This window comes from Phodopus roborovskii, unplaced genomic scaffold (assembly GCF_943737965.1).
Source record: "Phodopus roborovskii unplaced genomic scaffold, PHOROB, whole genome shotgun sequence".
Classification (NCBI taxonomy): domain Eukaryota; kingdom Metazoa; phylum Chordata; class Mammalia; order Rodentia; family Cricetidae; genus Phodopus; species Phodopus roborovskii.
Genome location: NW_026126563.1, coordinates 22,171,538 through 22,193,251, shown reverse-complemented (window position 1 = coordinate 22,193,251; position 21,714 = coordinate 22,171,538). Strand labels below are relative to the sequence as shown.

General features: G+C 37.7%; 1 protein-coding gene across 3 annotated transcripts in view; it reads left to right on the top strand.

Moving 5' to 3' along the window:
* Window positions 1-20,919, top strand: part of Nol4 (nucleolar protein 4) — a 274,575-nt gene extending 253,656 nt beyond the window's left edge. For all 3 annotated transcript variants that reach the window (XM_051202069.1, XM_051202068.1, XM_051202070.1), the window contains one exon: window positions 20,595-20,919. In XM_051202069.1, the coding sequence (XP_051058026.1) occupies window positions 20,595-20,788 (194 nt within the window). In that variant the 3' untranslated portion in view covers window positions 20,789-20,919. The remainder of the gene's footprint in view (window positions 1-20,594) is intronic.
* The last annotated feature ends 795 nt before the right edge of the window (window positions 20,920-21,714 follow it).

Here is a 21,714-nt window from a genome sequence, read left to right as displayed (position 1 = left end):
CTAAAGAGAATTGCTCCAGTAAAGAAGGACTTTCGAACCCATTGATGGTGGTAGCCGAGGGAATGATTAACTCTATGTTATAAAGGGACTCAGAATGGCTTTTCATTCTCCAAGAAAATCTAGAATTCTTTTAACTCTGGTATTGTATACACCTGTCTTGGTTTTGTTCAATTTTGTTTCAAGTAAAGAAAGACTACTAAGTGATTGGGTATACAATTCACTTACCCTGGGGTTCTCTACATAAAGTCTGTGAATACAAACTATTCTGACTTAAAAAAGACATTAGCTTCAGTTCCCAGCACGAACATCAGGCAGCTTACAACCACCTATCATTTCAGCTCCAGGAGACACAGTGCACTCTTCCAGAGTCTGTGGAGATACTTCATGCAGCAGAAATAATAAAATAATTTTTTGTTATAAAACTGTTTGACAATGGCTAGAGCTTCTTTTCGGCTCTGTCTTAAATATTAACTCATTTCTATTAACCTAACTGTTCCCCCATGGTCTTATCTACCTGGCAGAGGGTCCAGACCTCTTACTTCTCTCCCATCCTACATCTTGACTCCTTTCTACTACATCTACCAGAATCCTGCTTGTCTCCTAGTACTGCCTATCTTGCTTTCCTGTTGTCCAACAGGGCTTTATTAATTAACCAATAAGAGAACATATTTATAGAATGACATCTCTCATCACCTCCTCTTATCTGTCTAAAATAAGAAGAGTTTTACCTTTAACACAGTAAAATATATAACAAAACAGTTATCAAATAAGAACTATAGTTAACAATATTTAGTTCATTAACATTTAGCAAGATTTAAAGAAAATACTCCATCATCTATCTTTGTGAGTCTAAAGTCTTATATGTAACTTATCTTTAATCCTAACTAAGGAAAACTATAACCATAACTATCAGTCTTCAACTCCATCAAAGACCACAGAAGGATAATATATAAATTCTAGAAATGATAGACAACTCACTGCCTGGTCAGTCACCCAATGTTCTTTTGTAATGTTCCATCTTTGGCCCATAGGTCATAGAGTGTCTGGCTGACTCCTCAGCAAAACAGGAAACTATCCACCTGTATTGGCAGTTTGTCTGTCACTTTTCTCTGTGTCCTGTAGAATGTCTGGCATACTTTTCCATGAAGCAGGAACCCTGTAGCACTGTCCATCTAGTTTCAACAGCAACTTTCCTGTGGGCACTGGTTGTCTAGTTTATACAGCGTAAAGTCAAACAGTGCAGACACAAGCAGTATCTTACCCAAATGGCTAGTCTTGCCATATTAGAAGCAAAGTCCATAAGGAGTTTCTTTGATGTCTGCCTTCCTTTCTGATGCAGTTGGTGTTGCCAGGAGCAATTGTGCCTCACTGTTAAGAAAAACCCTAAACCATTTTAAATGTTATATTATGTAGGTCTTTGAAAACCTAACCAACCTAACTATAAGTTTTGACTATTATAGGTAACTATCTATAATTTGTACTTAATTATACATTGCATATTTAAATAAGCTGTATAAACACAATACTTAAACAAGATTATAAATATACATATCACAAAATTGACCTTAAATTTGTATCCATAAATGAAAATCCATTCCAAAGCAAAGTATTTATTTCTACACCTTAATCCCCTTTTATCTTTAAAAAGAGATTGGTTGTGATTATTAACCACTTATAACCAACCCCATTTAAATGAAAACAAACATTTATAGACAATATGGGAATCTGGGCATCATTCTTTCCAAACTGCTTCCTGCTGGTTGGGGATGCTGTAATACCATGGGAATCCTAAGAAGACACAGAAATCCTGGCTGTAGTCTCCAAGGTTGCCTTGTCCCAGCTGTTTTGAATGTTGGATCACCTGAGATACTGTTTCCATGGGTCTTGCTTGATCAATCCATGTTAGTCTGGAAGGAATCCACAGCTTTTCATTTTCTGTGGAAACAAAAATAGAAATTCTTTTCCCCAGTCCTTAGACCTAAATTTTGAAGTCAAAGCAATTGGATTAATTTAGCATCATTGATAATCAAATGTATTTTTAGCAATTGTTCCTTCCTTAGCAATTGAGCAATTCAAAAACAACACAATCTCATACAGTATCCAGACTCTTTGTGTACTTTCCATGTTCACATGGCTTTTTTATTATTCTATTTCTATTACTTCTATTTTCCGTTTTTGGGGGGGTTGTTTGTTTGTTTTCTTGAGACAGGGTTTCTCTGTGTAACTTTTGCCTATCCTGGAATTCACTCTGTATACCAGGGTGGCCTTGAAATCAAAAGAGATCTGCTAGCCTCTGCCTCCAGGAGTGCTAGAATTAAAGACTTGTGCCACCACAGCCAGCTACTCTTTTTCTTTTTTAAACCACTTTATCCTGTTTCTTTTTCTCTCTCAAGCCTTCTTTTTGTCTCTCAAGCCTACATACATTTTAAAACATACTGTATATCTTTAGAGCCTTTAGAGGTTTGTTTGTTTTCTTTTTTTTTTCAATCTTAATCTGTTAATCCGTCTTTACTGTAAATCTTTCCCTTTTTCTGGCCATGCATCTTTTATCTGCTAAACAACATTGCTTTTCAATATGGCAGGAGTACATTTGCCACCAGCACTGAGAGCTGTGCTCACTGCATTAGTCTATGCTACCATCAAGCACCATGCTCCTGGCATGGAGATGTCATCATTGCCACTGCCAGCTACTTGCAGACACCATTGAAAAGTCAGTAGGGGTTCTTAAAAAGACCTGTGGTCTTTGGATGCTTATGCTGAGTCCGGAAATCTCCCTTAAAGGAGCAGCACAAGCCTCTGCTTGTCCCTAGCAAAACAAAGCCCACCAGAGAAAATTGCTGCTACCAAGAAGCCTTACCTGTCTCTGTTTTGTTTTAAAATCCTTTTTAAGCTTTTATTAAGTTTTAAGTGGAAGTTTTTAGTACCTGCATTGTAGGTGCCATTTTGTTAAGTTCACTTTCCTGCCAGCCTAGTTCCAGAGCCTCATCAGTCCCAAAATAACACACAGAGACTCCATTAGTTATAAAAAACTGTTGGCCTGTTACTCGTGTTTCTTATTGGCTAGCTATGTCTTAAATATTAACCTATTTCTATCAATCTAAGTGTATCCACGTGGTCTTATCTTACTGGATAGAAGGTCCAGACATCTTAATTCTCTCAGGGCCTACATCTTGACCGAAATTAATATTTTTTAAAGACGGTTTTGGCTTGTTCAAATGTCAAAACACTTTGAATCTTACCTTATTCTACTGGTTAGCTCATTGAAACTTCTGTTTCATTTTTCCCTAAATAGATGTATAAGCTGAGAAAGCAGAGAATTCATCTTATCCATGATTACATTCCTTTGAATAAAGTCAGTTATGTATTAAATACCTACTCACTGGCTTAATTAGAACTAATATTATTAAATGGAATGCTGATTTCCAAAATAAAGAGGTAGAGAGACAATCATTTATGTATTTTGGATGCTAGGAGTGAGTGGTTTATATGACAGAAAAACAAAGAAGGCTGGAGACGCAAGTCTGAGGTAGTTCATGTGTTTACCATACCTGATTCCCTAGGTTTCATCCAGCAAAGAAACGAGCAAAAAAAAAAAAAAAAAAAAAAAAAAAGCAAAACAGAAGGGAGGAAGATTCCAATTGATTCTTTGATGTGTAGGTCTGCAGTGGTTTTAGTAGAATTTTATAAGCTCCTCTTTCAGTTTGAATATAATTGTAATTGGGAAATCTGGCATTCATTTGAGACTTCATAACAATAAGAGAGTCTGTCTGCGGCCATTGCCAGAGTGCCCTTCAAATCTTTTGCTAGCCAACCCACCATTTGTTTAGAGCTGGCAACAGCATGCACCCGATAATCCAAATTTTCAAATTGGAGTATTATCAAAATGACAGCAGTTACAATTTGTATAAAGAATGTATTCAAATTAACCAAATGAAAGGAGCAAGAAGCAGCCAGCCATCCTGTCATTATCCTTTCCATTGACATGGGACATTCTGTCAGGAAGCTCACATCACACCATCTACAGAAAACTATTGTGGCTCACTGCAGTTTCCCATTGGATCCTTAAAGTCTAAATTATGTACAAAAGGCATCATTTATTTTTGGCTGTTTTCTCTCCACAAACTCCATGGGGAATAGACTTTTTCAATCTGTTCTTCAACTCTGATATAAAGTAGGCTGATATATAGACCAAAATCCAACAGGACGAAGTTGTAGTAATAATGAGACTTAATAATTAACACTTGTATGGTTATTTCTAGTCTGCCAAATGTCCATATCAGCCAACTCCCTGGATCTGTCATGACATGAATATGTGGGATTTCTACTTCAAATGTGCTTTTGATTAAAGTCTGTCACTGAATCTAAGACAGGTATACTTGGTCATCGGCCAACCTAGAGGTTATCACAGTAGTCATATAGGACTAAAGCCTCATTTCCTATGTGTATCTTTCAAATCTATCACCTTAACCCCTCAGCCATCACAGTTCCTCTGTTCTTATGGGAAATACTCAAAGGAGCTCTTCCATTCACCTACTTCTTTTACACCTTGCTTACAGTTTTCCTTCAGTCCACTAAAGCAAGCTCCAGACTACCATGTTGTAGAAGTTAATAGGTTAAATTGTCACTAACTTCACCAACTGTCAAATATAAGATGATTTTTATCCTTTAATTTTCTGGACTATATGAGTATATTTGAATACCCTGATGATTAGAGTTTTGAAACACCCATGATCTTGACGCCTAGGACAGAACATTCTCATCACTTTGTGTCCTTGGTATTAGGCATTCTCTGCCTCCTGTCTCTCATCCATTTCCTTTACTTTCCGCTCATTTCATGTGTGCTGCAATTTACCTTCCCTCCTCCTCCCTTTGTCTCTGTGAGCATCTTGTTCTGCACACTGCTCAAGGCAAAGCTCATGAGCTATTACCTTTTCTTCTGCAAACATCCCCATACTCATCCTTCCCTCTGTGCTTCAGAATTTTTTATAATAACATTTTTATTTAAATTTAAAACAAGCATGTTTTACATGTCGATCCTAGTTGCCTCACCTACCCCGCCTTTCCTGTCCCCCTCTCAATCCCTATCCCGTCGCCTTTCTGCTCCCCAGGGAGGGTGAGGCCTTACATGGGAGATGTTCAAAGTCTTTCGAATCATTTGGAGCAGGGCTTAGGCCCTCCCCCACATGTCTAGGCTGAAGGAGTATCTCTCTTTGTGGAGTGGGCTCCCAAAGTCCATTCGTATACTAGGGATTAATACTGATCCACTACCAGAGGCCCCTTAGACTGTCCAGTCCTCCTAACTAACACCCATGTCCAGGGGGTCTAGGTAGGTCCTATGCTGGTTTCTCAGCTACCAGTCTGGGGGCCATGAGCTCCCCCTTGTTCAGGTCAGCTGTTTCTGTGGCTTTCGTCAGTATGGTCTTGACCCCTTTGCTCATCACTCTTCCCACTCTGCAACTGGGTTCCAGGAGTTGGGCTCAGTGTTTAGCTGTGGCTGTCTGCTTCTACTTCCCTCAGTTACTGGCCCTAGGATGGCATCTAAGGTAGTCATCAATCTCATTATCAGGGAAAGGCATGAGCTTCAGATTTGATATCTAAGTTTTAACCAGACAGTATAGTCGAGCCATTCCAAGAGACTTTAAATCAAAAATGCAAACATCATTTCTCCCTCTCTACATGTTCTATAAGGGGAACCTTCTGAGGATCCAGGATTCAAATGCCCAAAAAATATGGGGCATTCAAACAACTATAGGTTCTATCCATCTTTTATTTGAATCATAGTTCTCACATTGGCCTACAACTCAACAAGTAGCAAATAGGATAGGCTTGGTGGCCAGTGAATCCCAGGGATTTAATTGTATGTGCTATTTAAGGGCTTGTGTTATATATGCAATCTACCACACCTGGTGTTTTTCAGCTGAGTTCTAGGGCTCTAACTCAGAACCTTATGCTATAATGCAAGCAACTTACTAATTGAGCCATGCTCCCTGCTCTGAAGATATCCTCTTAATATCTGGCTTCCTCTTCTTAATACCCTGAAGAGCACAATATTAAAAAAAGAGAAACATTTCCTTTCAAACATTTCATAGAAAAAAATTGAAATGAATCAATTTTGCCTTAAAATATGCTTGGCTTTTAAACCTATGATTCAGGAAAAATGATTATGGTACTCATATAGGGACCTGGGAAGTGCTGACATGGCTTTATCTTCTATTCGTTAAAAAAAAAATGTGATATCTTGACAGTCACATGTGATGAAGTAATGTTGGTGCATGGGGAGGGGCCTTCACCTCTTGCTCACATCAGCTGAATGCTTTGGCTTTGTAAGAATTGCATGAAATCTGTTGCCAAAAGCTCTAGAGATAAATATTTTACAGAATAGTGTCTGAAAGTGATTCCTCTTCACTAGAGAATGCATAACCCTCTAGAGTGAACTGATTGGTCCTTTACACAATGGGAAAGATGTTTGTGATAACATACTGTGTGAAAAGGGTCATTTACATGACCAGATTAGCGTCCATGTAATTGAGAGTCTGCAATTAGTATAACTCTGTAGACTTCTTGTTGAACTGCAATAAGTAGTGAAAGCAGAGTGAAATTTTATTTAAAATTTTTTTAAAGCAGGAGAGGTAGTTCAGAGGGTAAAGCATATGCTGGATAAGCATGAAGATCTGAGTTAGAAGACTCAATCTTCACATAAAAAGCCAAGGGGTCTATAGGCCCAGTACTAATGAGCCGAGACAAGGGGATTCCTGGAGCTAGTAGCTCAGCTAGCCAGAAAAAGTGAGCTCCAAGTTCAGTGACATATCCTGTCTCAAAAAAGCAAGTAAAGAATGGCAAAGAAAGAAATGTAAGGTCAACCTCTTGCCTCTAATGCATGACAATACATGTGGACACATACCTGCATACACATAAACAAAATGAATGTATTATAGTCAGATTTTTCCCCACTAATAGATTCATCTTGTTTGTTGCCCTTGTATTTACACCCATACATATCATATATGGGTCCTTGCTCCTCATGTATGTCTATATACCACAAGTATGCCTGGTGCCAGTGGCAGCCAGCAGTGGCTCAACTGGGACTGGAGTTACGGATGGTTGTGAGCCACCACATGGGTGACGGCAAACAAAACCAGGTCCCCTGGAAGAGCAGCTAGTGTTCTTAACTACTGAGTTATCTCTCTAGCAGCTTGGTTTTCTATTATTTATGTATTTTGGCTCTTTGAGATAGTCATGAGTGGCACAGGCTGGCCCCACAGGCACTATGCAGCTCTGATCTTTCTATGTCTCCCATGTGCTAGCACAGCAGTATGTGCAGCAGCCCCCAGTCAACTGTCTACATTTAGTAAACTCATGTCTCGACCTCAGTGGATCTCAACCTTCCATATGCTATGACCCTTTAATACACAGCATATTGTAGTAAGCACGAGCGTAAAATTATTTTATTTTCATTGACACTTCATAACTCTAATTTTGCTACTGTGATGAATCTAATGTAAATGTTTTTGGAAATAGTGGTTTGCCAAAGGCTCTGTGATGCACAGGTTGAAAGTCACCACTAAAATGCATTCCTTTGATTATTAAATCAAGACATTTTTCTGATCCAAACTACTCATGGTGTATCCACATTGTGTTTTCTTTCAAATACAATTTTATATTTATCTGTGAAATCCAATATGACAATCTCTTGCCATAGGTGACTACTAAGTTGAAATGCAGTAGATTAAATAAAGTTCAGAATGCAGTTCTTGCATTAGAACAGGCTCCATTTCAACTGTTCAGTAGCCTAATCAGATGAGAAGCCTGTGAGTGTCATGAATGGCAATGAGGGCCGGGCTGTTATAAGTATGTTTTTCTCACTGGCCTGGTCCCACAGCCACACTAGCCCCAAATAACACACAGAGACACTGTATTAGATATAAAGCTGTTGTCCTGTTACTAGTATTCCTTATTGGCTAGCTCTGTATTAAATATTAACCCATTTCTACCAATCTAAGTATTTCCACGTGGTCTTATCATACTGGAGAGAGGACCTGGCATTCTTCTTCCTAGGTCATACATCTTGAAACTTCTCCCTACTCCTTCCTAAATCCTCCAAGTCTCCTAGTCCAGCCTATCTTGCTTTCCTATAGGCCAACACTGCTTTATTCATTAACCAATAAGAGAAACATATTTACAGAATGACATCTCCCATCACGGGGCCACTGCCACAGGCATTTCTATTAACAGTGCTGATATGCATAATGCTCAGATTGATGCTGGGTGGTTTGTTATTGTGGATTGTGGAAATATTCTCCTGTGTTGATTACAGCAAATCTCCCTTTGATTACATGTATAAAATACTTTCTCAATGAAATGAGTTACTTTGGTTGACAAGTGAACTTCAAGGGTGATTCATAGAAAGCTAGATTTTTGAAGACTGGGGAGATAGCTTAGTGGGTAACATGTCTGCTGGTACAAGCACAAGAAGGTGAGATCAGATCCCCAGAACACAGGGGATGTGCCTGGAACCCCAGCACTGAGGGAAGAGTAGAGATGGGAGGAGCCAGGAAACTTACTGGCCAAATCCATGAGCTTTTTGATCATTTAAAGATCTTGTCTCAAAAAAAAAAAAAAAAAATGAAGGTCAGTTAAAGAAAAACCACCAGAAGTTAATGTTACATACACAAGAATGCACAAATATGCACAATGTACATATATACACCCGCATACATGCACACAGGCATCCACAAAAGCAAATGCACACATTCCATACGTACAGATTTTTTTAAAAGAAAAAAATCTGTGGTTCTAGCTCAAGTTGCTGGACTTCTAAATAACTTTCACACATCTGGGAGCTCTGTGTAACATTAATTCCTATTAGTGATGTCAAGTGGAGCTAATTCCTACTGTAACATAGTTGTTTAAAAACCTTTACATAAACTAGAATTACCTCAAAATTAGAAAATGAAAAACAAAACAAATATTAAGAAAATTCAGTTGTGATGTGATGTTTAGCTGAAGGAAGTCTGAACTCAGTATTTGAAATCTGACCACACTCTTGACACTTTATTTCATTCTCTTTCTTATTTTCCCATATGAATTATTTAGACACTTTTGTATTGCAACACCTAGATATTTGGAGAGATGATGCTTATCTATAAATTTTAATGACTGAACATGATGATAGTAATTTGTTTTTAAAAAATCAAAGAAATAATATGGAATCATTTGCAAAGTACATGAAGCATCTTTCTAATTAGCACTGGGCTTTCACTGGGGTCAAAGACCCTCACAGACAGACTTTGAAATAGGAGGTGAGTGCCCTGGGCTTTCCCTGACTATCCAGCATGTATAATTGGGTTTACAGCTCAACTCTGAGCAGGCTCTTCCCAGGGCTCCTTCCTCAAAGCCCAGCCTTTCCTATTGCATGGTAAAATGGATTTTTATGTGCTCCAAATGTCCTCTTAAGAATCCTGTTGTGCACTGCAGGAAAGGAATAGTGTTCTGGGGCTGCTTTCTTGACCCTTCTGATAAATTGTACAAGGGCTCTTGAGGTGACATGAGATCATTAAGCTTGGCATGGGCTGTTTTCCTTGCACAGTGCCCTTTGAATGTTGACATGTCCTCTGGGGATCCGTTTGTACAAATCAGTTCAGTTTCACCATTCTCTCTAGCTTCTGGCTTCTTGAAGAAGCTCCCAGGTGGGGGAGGAGTTCAGCGGGCTTTGATGTTAGGAAGTCAGTACTGTATTCTTCTATTGGGAGCTTGAGTGAACTGTCCTCACATCCTCCACTCCTAGCTTGGATACTGTGGACTTCCCAGCTCAGGCAGTAGGTCATCAACTTCACCACACTAGGGATCTTTGTCTGCTTGAACCACCCCAAGATAGCTGAACACTAGGGCCTTATCTTTGCTCTCATGTTAAAACTTTCAGTTACTATGCTGGTATTTGTTGTTATTTCAAGTCACATGGTAATTTTGAATGACATTGGTTCTTGACTGACATATAGATGTCTATCCTGAAAGTTCTTCTTCCATCTATGCAGACAAGAACTTAAGGAAACATATATCTGTACTCCAGGAAGTTTGTTTTCATACTTGTGTGCTCCACACATTTAAACTCAGAACTGATCACGAAATTAAATGTGCCATAAACTGGGCAGATGACACAGTGGCAAATAACCATTGTTGCTTTTGTAGAGAATCTAGGTTCCATAGCCAGCCCACACAGGATGGCTCACAACTATGTGGAATCCCAGTTTCAGGGGATGCAATGCCATCTTCTGACCTCCACATGCATACATTACATACATGCAGGCAAAACATACATACAAACAAAATTATATATGAAATCTTTTTAAAATGTCTAGCAGTATTACACTGTATTGTCCTTTGTTTCTTTGTCATATATATACATATGTGTATATATATATGAATATAAAACTTATAGAATCATATAACTGCATTATAATATATAAAATTATTACAAGGATGGTTATAGATTAAAGAAACCTTGTTCCAAAAATCATATTCGTGAACACAGTTTGTTCAAAAGGACGAGGAAGCTTTATTCTATGCTTATGTTCAAGGCAAAGATGTTTTATTCTTTTACAATAATCTCCCCCTCTATGACCATCTCTTCCAATGCTCTGACCCACAATGATCTGATACCATTATTTTTCTGTTTCTTATAAAATATTAATTGGCTTTCTAAGCCATTTAATAACAAAGGCAAAAATCTGGGAAAAGGGCAATAACCTTAATGGAAACCTATAAACTGTCTTCAGTCACACATAGGAAAAGGCTTAGCATGGCACCATTAAAAAAAAAAATCTGCTTCACTTTCAAATCTCTTGATGTTTGGTGAAGTAAAAAGAGTATTTGATGAGAAATTAGGGAGATAAGTCAAGCATACCCACTCTAGTTCCAAAAATCTCTACTTAAGTTTTTATGTGTCTTAAATCTTCATACTTTACTTCTGTGCCCTATTAACAAATGGGATAAAAAGCTGCTTGGGGCTGGGAGATGGCTACATGTGTGGTGCATCTGAAGTCCCAGCATTCCTACAGAATATGAAGATAGGATCACCCCAGGAAGCTGATGGGACAGCTACCCTGGCATACATAGTGTGAACAAGAGACCCTGTCTCAAACAAGGTAGACGGCAAGCGCCCATACCCAGTGCTGTCCTCTGACCTCCACACAAGCTTCTACCACACACACACACAATGAGAAGCCACTTCAGCACAAATACCCTATTCTGCATGGGTCCTGCTTCTTTCAGACCTTTCTATAATTGTAAGTAGAAGATGAATGTTCTCATTGAGGGAAGCCAGGCTGGCTGACCTTCACTTCAGTGTGATGACTCACTAAATGATAGTCTATGCACTACGTGCCTGTATTTTTTCCTTTCACAAATTTAATGTCTGTTTTCTTCTTCTAATCTTGAATTCATTTGAATTTGAAAACAACAACATCAAAATGTTCCAGAAGTAGTACCCTATTTTGCCTCCACTTCCAAGGCAACCGGAGTTACGGTGACCGTGGACACACATCTAATGTGTCAGCTCAGCATCATCTTGAAATATGATTTCCCAACACTTTCAAAGTCTTCCTTGACAAAAAGTAAAATATAGAGTTATTTATGGAGGTTGTAGAAATAAATGGGTCATGCTGAAGAATTTCATGTTACTTTGTCCTACACATTTATAACATGAACATAAAACCTATGGGATCCTATGAATATGTTACACTATATAAAATGACCTACATGACTGTCACTTCCTTATGGGGTATTCTGAAAATTATTTAAATTACTTAAATAAAAATGATGTGTCATATGTAACTACACATTATTGATAGTTATGTGAATATTGGAAAAATGAAAAATAAAAAATGCCCATAATTATGTGTTTTAAAAGAGCCAATGAGAGCTGGATAGATGTCTCAGTCTCTAGGTGTACATATATATTGCTGTCACAGAGGACTGATACTCAGCTCTCAATGTACCCACATCAGATGGTGAACAGTTACCTGTAACTCCAGTGTCAGGGAATCATACCTTTTCTGAACTCCACAAGAAACTGCACTTATGTGCATACACCCCTACACAGATATGAATACATGTACAAATAAAAATTAAACAATAGCAAAATCAGCCAGAGATTCAAATAAAAACACTACCCTGGCTTGAGGGATTTTTATTGAAAATATTTCCAACATAGTAATGACCAAACTGAAAATCAATGTTGAACTTTTAATTTTAGTGTAGTTATTAATTATCGATTTGATTATCAATTGCTAATAACTTCAAATCTAGAGGAAGTATATCCCCAATGATTGACATGTGTCTTACCTCATTATTATCCAGTGGTTCATGATGGTCATCGCTCGCCTAAGTTTTAAATCACTGTAGAACCATCAATTCTAATCACTAAGATAATTATCTCAAAACTGTAATAGCAGCCCTTTAGTGAACTCTTTAATAAACATTTTTAAAATTAATTTTTACTTAAATTAAAAGCAAGTGGGAGCTCACAGACTCCAGACTGACAGATGGAGAACCTTCATAAGACCATTTGGGGGTTTTGGGCAGTCTCTGGGGCCTCTGGCGGTGGAACCAGTATTTATCCCTAGGAGGAATACTCTCTCAGCATAGATGCATGGGGGAGGACCTAGGTCCTGTCCAGAATGATGTGACAGACTTTGATGATTCCCTCATGGCAGGCCATGCAGGGAAGATGGAGAGATGGTGGGGGGATGGGAGGAAAGAAGGGAGAGGGAACTGGAATTATTATGAAAAATAAGATTGTTTATAATTTAAATAAAATATTTTTAAAAAGAGGGTGAGTTTAGACAAACTAAAATGAAGTACAAATGGATGAAGACTATGGAGAAAATGTTGAAATGTCAGTTAAGAGTACCTACCACTCTTTCATATGACCTGTATTTCATCCATATTTATTCTTAAAAGCAGTATATTTAAATATACAATCTAATATATAGCATATTATATAAAAATTAATAACAAGCTCTCATATAGCTCAATTTGGCCTATAATTTTGTCATCCTCTCTCAAGCTCTGATTACAGATTGCTCTGATTACAAATTTGTGCCACCAAGTCTAATTCAATACCAAAGAATCTTTCTTAAGGCCTGTTCAGGAAATTTACATTAATCACGAACAGTTTTTAGCATGTGAGAGATCAATATTTCCACTAAAATTCAATATGTAGAATTCAAAATATCCTCTAGTACAGAGATCTGTGGTCATAGTATATAGGAAACCCGAATCTACCAATAAGCCTTGTCTGATTTGATATTCAGGTTTGGCAGGAAAGTTAGTAGATTGATGCGAAAGTTCTGCATCTATACTTTACCTTACTCTTTCAATGCCTTGAATAACTCATGACTGTGGTTTATGTCTTGCTTACTCTGTTTTTCTTGTAGCAAATAACAAACACTTCTCTCATAAACCAACAGATATTAAAGGAAAGCATGTTAAAATTTAGTAAAATTGTAGTGGTTATATGAAGAAACATATCTATAGCTTTCTAATAATGCATAGTCATTCAAATATTGGCCACCTAAGTAAATAACAACCACCAAGGAATGTTTAGTATGCTATTAGCATTGCATTCAAAAGTATTGATAATTAGTGGATAATAAATTTGAATTCTGGAATTTTAGAGTTGCTTTTCTTTACTTTCTTAAATATTTTATATTGTGTATTGTGCATGTGTGGGTTTATGTGTGTATATGCATATGCAGTTCAAAAGCTGATTTGTTGGACATGCTTCTCTTCTTTCATCTTGTAAGTCTCTTAGGGCTCAAACTCAGGTTGTCACCTTTTGTAGCAAGCATCTTTACACTCCTTTTTATATTGTAATTTCAATAGTAATGTATGGTTATAGGAATGAACAATTAAGGATAATTTGTTGTTTAACCACAATATGTTTGTGTGTGACAAGCAGTCCATTGGGCTAGCTAGTTTTATGTCATCTTAACACAAGCTAGAGTCATCAGGAGGATGGAAACTCAATTGAGAAAATACCTCCATACGATCAGGATACAAACAAGCCAATTGTTGACTGATGGGCGAGGACCCAGTCTATTGTAGGTTGGGCCACCCCTTAGTTGGTGTTTTTTATAACAAAGCAGGCTAAGTGAGCCATGGGGAGTAAACCAATAAGCAGTCCACATTTCTAGCTTATACATGGGCTTCTGCTTCTAGGTACCTGCCCTGTTTGAACTCCTGTCCTGACTTCCTTTGATAATGAACTGTAATGTAGAAGCTTAAGCCAAAGAACCCCCTCCCCAAGTACCTTTGGTCATGGTATTTACCGCAGCAATAGTGATACTATCACTATAGTGATGCTATCAGAAAGGATTTCCCAAAGGGCAAATCCTGGTATTCCTAGATTTGTGACTAAATGAAACTCATTGGCTGTTGAATCTGGTGATATTTTTAGTTTGGTATAGTTCAGAAATTATTTACAATTGAAAATATTCCATTTTAGGGTGAAGCCATTCATGAAGTCATCATTGCAGCAGATGCTTTATATATGTTACACAATGTAGCTCAAATATTGCCTTTTTTTTGGTTAATTCATTTTCCCTTTCAACACATATGTACTAAATTATAATCAGTGAATACTTCTATCGGACATCTGCTATCCTTGAGACAAATGAAACTTAGCTTGTGGACAAAGTTAGCATCCAAACAACTTGCTAGTTACCAAACAAAGACACTTCACTTACACTAGATTATTGTGTTTGACTGCAATAGCAAAAGCCATGTCCAGAACAAAGAAACCATTGAAAACTACTGAGATTAAAGAATGAATGGTTCTGAAGGGATGTGGAAAAAATTATCCTGACAGTATCAGTGTTCATTTAAAATTCCCAAGTAACTGACTATAAGTAGCTTTCTTTGCCTCTTGATGACTTATGATGTTTCTATTATGTTATTGTTATTTATTTCGTGTGTATTCAAGGAATTGATGATCTTGAAGAGACTAAAGAACTGGCTTCTGTTAAGCATGGATTAACTATTACCAAGATCAGTTTCAAAATTGAGAAAGAATTAACTCAGTGCAGTCTAAAGTGGAATCAGTTAAGATGTGAGAATCACAGAGAGCTATTTGGACAGATTTTCAAAGTGTATTGAAACAGATGACATATACCCATTCATTAAGATAATAGTGAGCACATGGTGGGAAACATGCTCGTCTTCCAAATGTCACTGAAACACTGTCATCCTTAAACTTAATTCTCACCAATTAAACAATCTTAGTTCTGTGAAATTACACCAGAAATAGAATCTGTGTAGTGTCGGGGAGGTATGCATGTATGGTGTGTGTTTAAGTGGGATGTGTTGTGTGTGATGAAACACCATGACCAGAGTAACTTGGGGAGGAAAGGTTATTTTGGCTTATGCTTCACATCACAGTTCTTCATCAAAGCAAGTCAAGACAGGAACTCAATCAAGAAGCCAAAAGCTGCTGCAGAAGCTTTTGCAGGAGTGCTGCTTACTCGCTTGCTCACCCTGCTCAGCCCAAGTATGACACGACCCAAAAGGCACTTGGACCTCCCCCATTGATTACCAATCAAGAAAATGCTTTACAATTGGATCTGATGGAGGCATTTTTTCAATTGAAGCCCCTTCCTCTCTTATGCTTCTAGCTTGTGTCAAGTTGACATAAAACCAGTCAGTATCAACCTTTCCATTGAGACAGAACCTCACTGGCCTGGACCTCACTAAGTAGGTGAGGTTGATTGATGAGCAAGCCCCAGGGATCTACCTGTCTCCACCTCCTCAATACTGGGACTTCAGGTGTCAACTCTTTCAGCTTTTTGTGGTGTGTGTTAGGGATCTGAACTTATATCCTAATGCTCATGTGGCAGGCATTTTACTGACTAAACAATCTCTCAGCTATGTCAATGTAAGTATGTATGTATGTATGTATGTATGTATTATGGATATGAGATTCATTTTATTTTAGATGTATATGTTTTGCCTGCATGCATGTATGTGCACCACATGTAGGCCTTATTCCTCTGGAGACAAGAAGAAGGCATTGGATCCCCAATAACCAGAGTTATAAATGGTTGGAACCACTATGTGGGTACTGAGATTGAACCCAGATAATCTGCAAGAGCATGCTCTCCACCCATATCATTATAATTTTTAACAAAAAGAGATACCAAGGTCTTCAAAAGTATAGCCCTCATTAAAAAAAAAAAATCTAAAACAAACAAAAAAACAGTGTCCTAGATAGCCATGTTACCTGAAGTAAAGTAAATTAACATCAAAACATTATTACAAATTGAAGCAGCTTAAAATAAACAAAAATGTACCAAAAACTGGGAATGAACAATCAACTGACAGATTAACTTTAGAAATAAAATGATTAATTATGAATATATGAAGTATATATTAAGAATCATAAATGGCCATTTATTTATAACTTAAATATAACCCCACACCTTAAAACATGAGTCATGGCTCTATTTTTTGGTATAGGTTAACATGACATATCTTTAAGTTTTGATTCAACTTTTCAGAAAATCATAAAAAAACAAAAACAAAAACAAAAAACAAAAAAAAAAAAATGCCCATATCACTTTGACCAGCCGAGGGAGAGTACTTACACAAATTTGGCCTAATCTATTTTTGTATTTGCCTTAGCTGTGTTATTCTTTTAGCATCTTTTTGGTCATTGTTCTTCCAATTCACTGGCCTGGCTCATCTAATAACCATGTTCCTCAGTGGTTTTGTCTTAGAAAGTAACTTCTCAGACTTCATTAAGTTCTACATCTTCATCAAATTTTAACTATTACTTTACATGTGTTCTAATTACGTGATAGTTGTGTTTCAGGTTAAGCTGTATCAGTCAAATATAGCACTGAATCTTTGAGATGAAATGCAAGAGTGAATGTGACCCTGGAGGAAGGCTCTGTGTGTGAGTGCCCACTGAATGCACACCTATTGCATATATATTTTCTTCTTACCCCTGTAACATTAAAGATTTTAATAACAAACATGTAGCAAAAAGGGTTTCTTTTAGTTTGGAGGGCAGGGTGGCTAATGAAGAGGTTAAGATTATGAAATCAGCTCAAATTTGCAGATGTTAATAAGCATTGAAGAAAACTGTGAGCCTTCACTAAGTTAGGATGTTTAGAATTTTAAGGCAAATAGGAGCTAGCTGTTCATTCCTGTAATCACAGCACTTGGGAGATGGAGAGAGGAGGACCAGAAGTTTAAGGTCATCCTTTGCTTTATAGTAAGTTCAAGGCAACCTGTGATGCATGAGACTATCTTTAAAACAAAACAAATAGCAACAATCAAAAATGTATTTAAAAAAAAATTCAAGTCAGAGGTAGACTCTGAGTAAGCCTTAAGCCGTAATGATTAAGTGAGGTTCCTTCACCCCAGAGACAACTAGAGCCTGTGTTCGAACTTGTCTCAATTCCAGTTCTGAATTCAGCAATCCAGCTTCAAGCAACATCATCCAGTGCATTCCACCTTCTATTACAATGTTGTGATTGGGCACAGACTTGAGACATCTACATGATTGAGAGGAGGGTACTTCCAGTGTCTTTCATTCCTTCACTGCAGCCCATGACCCTTGTTATGCCATTACGCTGATTGAGATGGGAGGCGAGGCAGGGAGGAACTGGAGGTTGGGGAGCAGTAGTAGGGGAAACCATAATCGAGATACATTAAATGAAAAACAAGTCTACCAATAAAGGGAAAAATCCACATAAAACTTTGCAGAGAGAGCAGCAGACACTGTTAACTGTCTGTTTGAGGACAGGTTCAGTGACTCCTTTCCACAAATTTGACAAGCCATGCCTTGCTCGCTTGTCATGTCAATAACATGATTTTGTAAATAGCAGACGAAATGGAAGATAAACCCTGCCTTAAAAAAAAAATCAAAAAAATCAAAGCTCAGAAAGGCCATGGCAAAAGTAGAAGTGTGTTTCTCATAGATGTCAAAGGTGTCTGTACAGATCTTCTGTCTGCTCTAATTAAATTTCAAGCAAAGATGTTTCCCTCTCAGGAGACCTCTACCTCCTTCAGGAATCGATGGCAGAGGGGCTAGGTCTTGGTCTGTCTCCTTCCTGCCTAAAGAAGGACTATCAGGAAAAATAGAATTCCTTATTTTAGCTCACAAAAGAAATGCCCTTCTGAATACTTACACATATTTAGGGTCTGTAAAAACAGTTTCATGTTGCAGAATCATTGCAGTTTGGGATTTTGATATGCTTAGTAGTACTTTGTTCAATTACTTCAAAATTTAGATGTTCTCTCCAAATTTTATGAATTTTAATAAATGTTTGTGAACTATAAAACAAATATGTGATTATGAGATTCTTATATGAAGTGTCTTCACAATGTTAATGTCTGAACTCAAGATTTTAGATAACTTTGTATTGAATTGAAATATAAATTACTTAATGTTGTCCCAAACCAGAACCACCAGACTTGGTTTAAACATATAAGGGAATCTGACGGTATTTTGTGCAAATACAGATGCAACTTAATAACATAGAACATCTAGTTACACCGCAGGGTTGTTGCAAGAACTACTTCCTTGCTCCATTTCAAAGAAAATTTCAGTCTAACCTGGTATATAAATGATCTACCTAGTAGGCAGCGTTACCTAGATGTGCGAAAGAAAGACCTAAGCCAGCTCCTTCAAAAATAAAGGTTAAACAAAGTCCTTAATATGCAGCATGTCCACTCTACACACCAAACAAAAGTCCCCTGGCCCTCAGCGACTACTTGTCTTAAGAGGTTAGAGTCTCTTCACATGTTGCTGTGGTAGAATGCTGACACGGTCACTTAGAGAAGGGTTTATTTGAAAACACAGTTTTAGATTACGGTTTGTTAAGACTGGAATCTCAAGGCAGTGGGAGTTTGAAGCATCTAGGCACATCCACAGTCAAGAATCAGAGATGAAGGAGTCACTGCGTAGGCGCCTATACTCATCTCCCTTTCTCCACTCTTACACAGTCCAGGGCTCAGCCCATGAAGTGATGCCCCCCACTTTGAGTAGGTCTCAATTAAATTAACTGAAAATTCAATCAAGCTCCCAATATACACACACCCACAGCTTCATCTACACAATCCTCCATTGAGGTCCTCTTCCCTGATAACTCTTGATTGTGCCAAGTGGAAAAATGATTTGCACAAGACCTGTCCGATGCCAAGCCAGTCAAAACGTCAGTAAGGGCAGGGAAAGGACTTACACAGTCCCGCTCTTGGCTGCAAAGCTCTGGTAACTTGGGGTACAGGAACTGTGTGGGTGGCCCATGCTTCAATGCACTAACTGGACTCATTGAACTTTTTAAAAAGGGAAATATAGTTGGGAGACTGTGGAGGAGATGCGGATGGAGTTGGAAGGGCAAGAGTAGGTGTGTGAACATGATCAAAATATGTCACATAAGCATGTAAAATTCTCAAAGAATTTTAATGTATAAAAATACTAACATGAGGGATTCGAAGAAGATTCAGAAATCCTGGCTGTAGTCTGTAAGGCTGCTTTGTCCAGCTGTTTTGAATGTAGGATCACCTGGTACTCTGCTTCAGGCGGTCTGGCTTGGTCAAACCACATTAGTCTGGAAGGAATCCACTTCTTTTCATTTTCTGTGGAAACAAAAATAGAAATCCTTTTCCCCAGTAACTTGTCCTTGAACTTAAATTTTGGAGTCAAAGCATTTTTTTTATTTTAATTTATTATTTTACATGTCAATCCCAGTTCCCCCTCCCTCCCTGAATCCCCCATGACAGCGCCCCTTACCAGCAGGAAGTAGTTTGGAAAGAATGACGCCCAAATTCCCAAATATTGTCTATAAATGTTTGTTTTTATTTAAATGGACTTGGTTATATAAAATAAAAAAAGAATATTTAAAACACACACACACAAAAAAAAAGATTTAACTCTAAATAAAAATTTAAGCAATTAAACTGTCAATGTCAACCCTTTGAGGATTCATATCTAAGTCATAAAGATATACATTGTAAAGTAAATTTGTTTTTTAACATTTATGAATGAGTTTACTAGTACTTTGTTATATTTTACTTTTCAAACAGCATATTTATTCAGTGAAGAATTCATAAAGTAAAATATTTATTTTTGAGAAAGAAAAAAATACTAACACAAATTTAAAAATTATCCTGGAGGTCACTAAAATTGTGAATTTATGGGAGTTATCATCTTTGCTAAAAAAAATGCAGCAAATAAAAATACTTGCAATTCTTCTTTGCAATGCTGGTGCACTGAAGCACCTGCAACATGTGTGGAGACAGACTGAAAATTGAAGTCTGCCAAGAGCTGTGTTCAAAGGGCTTAAGTCCTCCCAATAACAAGAAGTGATGGCTGGATGCTGCCCAAGATACCTGAAAAACTCCTCAGACACCCACATCCCATCATACTACTCTTTAATCTTCCAGAGAGCAGATGCATTTGATTATAGAGGCTGTGAGTGTCTCATGACAGCATTCATGAATAAATTCAATTGTAATTTGATGGGTGCTCGCTCGTATGGGAGATGTTAGAATAAATACTATTTCTGTCTTATTTTGCGATTCTTTTTGTCTAGGACCCACGGATCTCAGCATGAAGAGGCAGCTGGCAACTGGCTCAGGATCCTCTAGCAGTTCAAACTCCAGACCTCAGCTGAGTCCAACGGAAATCAACGCTGTGAGACAGCTAGTCGCGGGGTATAGAGAATCGGCTGCCTTTTTATTGCGTTCTGCAGATGAACTGGAAAATCTCATTTTACAACAGAACTGAGGCCAAGGATGTCATATTCACGGAGTTCTAAATTTTCAGTTTCCACTAATGACACTTGATTTCCCAGCAGAGACACTCCTGGTCTTGCTGCACAACCTTTTAAGAGAAATACTTCCACCATGCCACCGTCGTCCTTGATCCATGCACTGGTGTGTTGAGGAGTTTCAAAGGGACTCTGGCCTTGAAGTACTTGATGCTCAACTGTGCCCAGCCTGTTGCTTTCTGTTTTACTGTGTCAACATAAATATCATAAGCAAATTTAAAAAAAAGGCTGTATATTCTGAATCAAGGATAAAAATGAAGGAGCTTGTGGTATAAAAAAAAAAAATCTCAAGATCCAACTGAAATATTAGTGGGATTTTCTACTGACTCATTGGACTGAAAGCTGAAGTATATGGGGGAAAAAAAAAAGCCAAATTTCTTGTTGCTACAGGATATGACAACAATGAAAGGGGTCTTGTATTTTAAAAGAAAATGTAATTTTTATAAAAAGAATACTTGTTTTTCATTCAAAATGGTCATTTTTACTTTGGTAACTTTTTCATAGGTCCTAAAAGAAAACTGTTTTTTGAGAAACTACTGTAAGTACTCTTCCACATCCCTTTTGCCTTCTCCTCTTACCAAATTCTTTCTACAAAAACACCAACACTCAATGCAGGGGACAAACAAAAGCAAACAAAACAAAAAGCCCTTTGCCTACTTTCTTTAAGCCATCCCATCAGGAACTACTTCCAAGAGATGCCTGCATTTCGGTACTTCTGCCGGTCTCTAGGTCTCTAAACACCATGCTTACCACAGCAGTTTCCATTACAGAATTTTCTAAACATTCTAAAAAGACATGTTTCAAAAACAAAACAAAATCCAGCACGTTGTGCTTTCCTTGGAGCTGTTTGTCCCTGGTGGCTCTGCTGTCCCACAAGCAGCCC